Source organism: Triplophysa dalaica, chromosome 7 (genome assembly GCF_015846415.1).
Source record: "Triplophysa dalaica isolate WHDGS20190420 chromosome 7, ASM1584641v1, whole genome shotgun sequence".
Lineage (NCBI taxonomy): Eukaryota > Metazoa > Chordata > Actinopteri > Cypriniformes > Nemacheilidae > Triplophysa > Triplophysa dalaica.
In genome coordinates this window covers 10,280,130-10,286,129 of record NC_079548.1, presented here as the reverse complement: position 1 = coordinate 10,286,129, position 6,000 = coordinate 10,280,130, and the positions used below count along the sequence as shown (strand labels likewise).

The window sequence follows — 6,000 nt, the reverse complement described above, 5'->3', positions numbered from 1 at the left end:
TACGCAATGTTTTAGTATTCAATGCAAGTCTTTTTACATGAGGCCTAGGGGCCGTATATGTAAACTTTGCGAACTCATAATCCCATTTTGCTGATAATTTGAGCATTTACCCTTCTTTATGGTATGTTTGCATCAATTATTTAGAGTTGGATTTGTACAAATTCTATTTATTTCTGAGCAAAGCAGGTTTTCGGTTCCCTTTAAAACCCGCTCCGTGTTATTTCTAAGCGCCACCACACGGGGGCGCGTCGTCTCGTTTCATCCGCGCTCTCTCCTCCAGCGGAACGTTGGCCAGCCGCCCCCTCTCTCCTTTTCCACGCTGCTTTCGCGACGCGGAGCCACAAAGCTGTCGGCGCACGGCAGTGGCAACTCGCCGCTTCAGGGTGAAGATGTTCGGCAGTCTGTGCGCTCGTAAGTTGGCTCGCCGTTCACGGTCAGCGTTAATAGCCGCTTTGACAGTGCTGCTGGTCCAAACGCTCATCGTGTGGAACTTCAGCAATCTGGACACGGGTGAAGACAGAAAAGACAACGCCAGAGAGAAGAGGGACCGAATCGGCATCAACAAAGCCTACAGCGAGTACCCGAAGAGCGGCTCCCAGAGGAGGCATCACCAGCCGCCGCTGGGCAAAGCGTCTATTCGACATAAACAGCAACCGGTAAGGCTGAAATTTTCCATCGCTCTTATGAAAAACCTCAACCTCATAGCGCTCCATTCATTCCGCGGGTCCGCCTTCTGTTGAGTCCGTCATAACGGGCCCGTTCCCATTCGGAAAGGATGCCTGATCCCCAGACCCAGTGTTTCGGGGTGTCTTCCACACAAGCATCGCGAACGGAGGGAGAATATTTTTTTAATGCTGATTTACTGTCTAAACGAATAAGCAGATCTGACAGTGTCAGATGCCGTTTCGTTTGGTACTTTGTATCATTTATCTGACTGATCGCTGCCCACTAAAACTCTGCCATTAAGTTGTTGCTGTAGTAATAGTGGATGCGCGTAACACCTCCGAGTGTTATGAATTGTTTTAATATCATGATCATGTCGCTCGTGAGTTGTGCTGGCAGCATCGTTGTCATGACCTTTATGAAAAGTGTAAGGATCGGTGATGTAGTCCTGTTCTAGGTTAATGGACGTCGTATCCCGTAATGACAGAAATATCCATATTCATCTATGTAAACATGTTTCGGATGAAAACTATGCAATTATTTGAGTGGAAAAGGTAGAAACATTATTTAACAAAACTAGTGTTAAATACTATCCTTAATCGAATTTCATTTCAGCTGTCAGAAGATGTAAATGTTTGCCTTATCTGGTTAATAATACAATTCGCGTAATTTAATTTCTAGTTAAACAATAGTTTCTACTTTTTGCATTCTTTTCTTAACCACGTTAAATTGTGTAAAAATATTAAGTGAAAAAATGTATTGAAGGTTTCCATTCCTGTGAGCTGTTTACCTAGAAAGCAGTTTTATTGTTGTTATATTGTATCATTTGTGTTGCTTGATTTTGTTCTGTCAAGAATGCCATCTGTCTAGGCAGCTGAGGATAGTTTTTTTTAAACCACCAAAATGTATGAAATATTAAACCTTTTCTGTTTTTAAGGCGTCTGAATGCTCGAAGCTATTCATAGTTTTTAAAAGTAATTTATGGTCATGTAATATTCCATAACCATGATGCTAATTGGTCATTTTCACACTATCAGTAGCTGTGTTTGAAAGGCGTCTTTTAACATCGTTCAAGCGACATGTCATCTTGTGTCCATGTTGAGGATGTAAATCTTTATTAGTGTAAAATCTGAGGGCTGGAGAAGATTCTCACTGCAGGCTAATGTAATCACCATTTGGTTACCATGTGGTACTTTCCGTTTAATTGCAGAGGTGTTCATTTAGTTTTTTAATCCAGGTGTAATGTAAACTATAGTAAGCCCGGAGCGGTGTTCCATCTCATTTAGTCTCTCGCTAATATCCCTGACTTGTTGCTCCGTCTGTGTCTAATGTGATAACTGTATTCTTCTGTGGTCGAATTTAAGCCTGAAGTCTAAAGTGCTTTGCTTGATCCCTCCAGTACTAATCGTCGTGCCTTTGGACTCTGAATTCTCAGCTGGACTTGGTTCATAGCTTTACCTTAAAGTTGTCGCAGTTTGGCACCAGCATTAATGTTCGGTAAATGTGAGCATGTCAGCCATCATGCTTTGGTGGTGTGAAGTGTGTGTGTCTTTGGTGTCATCTCCTTTGAAATGCTCCCTGTCGAGTAATCACCCTAGGACCTGCTCTGGGACGCTCTCCGTGCCACTCAATGTCTTCAAACAAAGCTGATAATGATAATCGAGTGTAGTGTGACCCAAGCATCAGTGACCCTTTTGTCAGTGCTGGATTGATGAAGTGTTCTCGTGCACACACTCTCCTCTTCTGTATGTTCTGGCTTTCTTGCTCTTTCGGATTAGTTTGCAGCTGCAGTGTGCTCCTGTTTATTCTAGCAAACAGAATTGGCATAGGAATAAAGTGGGCGCTCGCATCCGTGCGACTGTTTTAGCTGGTTATCTCGATCCTCGCTCCTGAGTCGCTGTGGAGTCGGCGAGGTGGGCGAGCAGAGCGAGGTGGACAGTAGAAACCTGAGAGTGTTTCAGCTTTGAGACCACTAGACATTAGATAGACCCCATGCCGGTCTGTTTTTGTCTGTTGGGTTTATTCTTGAGTTGAATGACTCTCTATTGGAGTTGAATATGGCTTATTTGTCAGTTCTGCTACGATATGTTTTTACTGCACTGATGCTGTTTATTGTATGATTGAAAATGGCTTTTGAGAGTAGAGTGTGTTTGCATGTAAAAGCGAGCTTTTGTTGTAGTGCCGTTTCACTCCTGCCCTCTGTTAACTCAAAAGAGAGCCAAATAAATTTTGTAGTGATTCTTTTTGTCCTGCACTTTGTGAAGCTGCTGACTTTAATATCAATGACACATTTGCTGGCACGAATTGTCCAGACTTAAGCTTTTTTTAAATATTATCTCTCGCCTCTTAGGGCCCATGTAGACTCTTTGCTAAACACAGCATTACCTCGTCATTTGCATGTTATTTGAATATCTTGTGCTTTTTTGGGTTCTGTGCTGTGTTTGTTCCTTCCAACCTAAATGTGGAAGTTTAATTTCTTGTGCGAATTGAGATGTCAGCATAAATAATGAGAAGTGGATTAGGCCCCAGATAACGGTGGCATTTTTCTGTAAATCACAAAATTTGCTTAAAAATTTTTGAGCTTGGATGATATTTTACTTATGTAAAATACGTTTTTTGTAAATTAGGAAAATCCGAAGAAACCGAAAGACAGACGCAGGTGTTAGACACTGGAGTTGTACGGAAATTAAACATTAAAGCAATATTTCACCGAAAAGTAAATGTGAAAAATGTGTTGTATTAAATATCACTTGAATGTCTTGCCCAATCTATATGACTTTCTTCGGTAGAACACCAAAGGTAAAGTATGTCTAAAATGCTCTCTTACATACAATGAAAGTGGATCGTGACAAACAGATGGTCAGCAGAGAAGTCTCAGACAGCTAAAGCTACAGTATAGACTAAACATCATAAAGTGAAAAATCATCGTCACTTATATTGAATAGAAGCCATAAGCGTGAACACTCCTCCTACAAAAGAAAGTCAAAGTGGGCTTTGAAACAGCACGGATGTTTACAATGACATCACTTGTTTTCTATACAACTGACTTCCAAAATGCACAAGATAAATCTTAAAAGCACGTCTCTGCATATTTCCATCTCTGACCTTTCTTTTCAGCAGACAGATGTGTAGCAGGCCTAGCACTGGCAATTAAGCTAATTCCGCATATGTTTTGCATGTTTGGGGCCTGAGTTAACGTGGCAATAAACGGCACTTCCTTTGCTGGTTTTAACACATTCTCATTAGCCAGATGCCGCTGCGCACCAGGTGATCACAACGGCACGTTTATCTTGTTACCTCATGTTCTGATTCTCTGTAGGTCAGCCGGTCCCACATGCTCAAACATCGCCTGGCTCCTGTCGCCGCAGGATCTTCCTGATGCGAGGGGAGACTGGTACGATGGTGATCAATCTTTTATGTCATGCTCAGCGTGTATGTGCACTCAATGTGCTTGTTATCTGCCGACCGGTCGGCCCCTGAATTAGCGGTAGGCTCCCAGAAGGGAGGACTCTAGGGACCGTCACAAAGGTGACCATATAAACGCAGCCCACTCACTCAAGGAAACACTGTAGCATGTTGTCCAGGAATGGTCGGTGAGGTGTGGGTACATTGTCTTTTCTTGTTATTGAGCTGTTGAGGTGTTTCGTCCTCTCCTCGCCGTGCTGTGCTGACTCACACTCTGTCAGAACGCCTGAATGCTTACAGGCGATCTCTCTGTCTCTGGTGCTCTCTCTTTCCCTCTCTCTCTTCCCTCGTCGCTCTGCCTCTCTCTCTCCCTCTCCTCCAATATTTGATCTAGGCTGGTCGTTGTTTTGCTGGATCATCAGAAACCGCCCCAGGGTGCTCATATGCACCAACTTCAGTTGGACAGCTGCCCTGTTAGCATTTCCTCGTCTCCATTAGCTCTTAAACAGGGAGGGAAGTTTATCTCAGACCTTGTAAAGATTAATGACGACGAATTGTGAAAGTTAAACTGGCTTGTTTTTGTATGGGCTTGGAAGGCCCAAGGCAAGTCCAATTTTTATAAGGCTGCTTGTTTTTCTGTTCCAGAAGACCAGGAAAGATAGAAGAGAGTGGTTCTCTCTTTGAGTTTTACGTAATGAACAGAGCCAACACCTATTGATTTGTTTCTCTCAGTTAAGCTGATGGTTATCAGAAACAATTCCATGATGTGCTCTCCTAATGAACGGGGCCCAGGCCCGTTGCTTCGGCAACGACTTCATCTTGTAAAGAGAGAGAAAGCGCTAGGGACGATTTTAGTTTGCACCGGGCCCTGTGATAAAGACTTCTTTCTTGGCGCGGTCACAAACGTGAAAATGCTTTCAAGCGGCTGAATGTCTTTTGTGTTGGGCTTGAATATTTTGCTTTAGGTTCTTTGTAAACATGTCCATAAAAAGTGAGCTAATTGTTACGTTGTTATGTAAGCTTGACAGCACAATGGTGGCTTGTCATGGATATTGGAAAAACAGCAAATTGGTGCACCGTAATGCTACCATTAACATAACTGTGGTCGGTTGCGATTCATGAACGGCTAAGTGCGCTGTTACTAGCCCTTAATTCAGTCTCAGTCCTGTCATTGCTGGCGCCTGTTTGTTATCACTCACTGTGTGGACAGGGGGTGGGGGCAGGTCTTTTATGGAAGCTTAGCAAGGGTGGGCGGGGTGATGGGGTGTCATTGTGTTGACGTCTTTATTGACTGTTTCATTGTATGTTTACAGTCATGTCTTTGACCAGAATGAGGATCAGAGCAGTCGGCACTTTCACGCGGGCTGATGACATCACAATATACACAAGCGCACCTCTTAAAGGAATAGCTCACACCCAAAATTAAAACTTTACATTTTGTGTCACATATTTCTTTTGTCTTAAGTGTTTTTTTTACAGATTTTCACTGAAGTTGGATTTTTGGGTGACTTATTCCTTTAAATGGGAGGTCTGATGGAATTTCCATTCCATTTTCTACCGCTTATCCGAACTACCTCGGGTCACGGGGAGCCTGCGCCTATCTCAGGAGTCATCGGGCATCAAGGCAGGATACACCCTGGACGGAGTGCCAACCCATCGCAGGGCACACACACTCACTCATTCACTCACGCACTCACACCCTACGGACAATTTTTTCCAGAGATGCCAATCAACCTACCATGCATGTCTTTGGACCAGGGAAGGAAACCGGAGTACCCAGAGGAAACCCCCAAGGCACGGGGTGAACATGATGGAATTTCAATTCTTTAAATTTAGTTCTGACCCTCCCCCTGGAGCACGGATAGGGTAATGGGTGGGGCATCTAAGCACACACTTTTAGACCAATTTCAAATGACTTGCTCAGCTTGACCA

The 6,000-nt window shown here is 43.5% G+C and overlaps 1 protein-coding gene across 1 annotated transcript in view; it reads left to right on the top strand.

Annotated features, from left to right (window-relative positions):
- The first annotated feature begins 258 nt into the window (after nucleotides 1-258).
- The window catches only part of xylt1 (xylosyltransferase I), a 53,074-nt gene continuing 47,332 nt past the window's right edge, over nucleotides 259-6,000 (top strand). Inside the window, exon 1 of the mRNA XM_056753980.1 lies at nucleotides 259-656. Within this exon, the coding sequence (XP_056609958.1) occupies nucleotides 390-656 (267 nt within the window). The 5' untranslated portion in view covers nucleotides 259-389. The remainder of the gene's footprint in view (nucleotides 657-6,000) is intronic.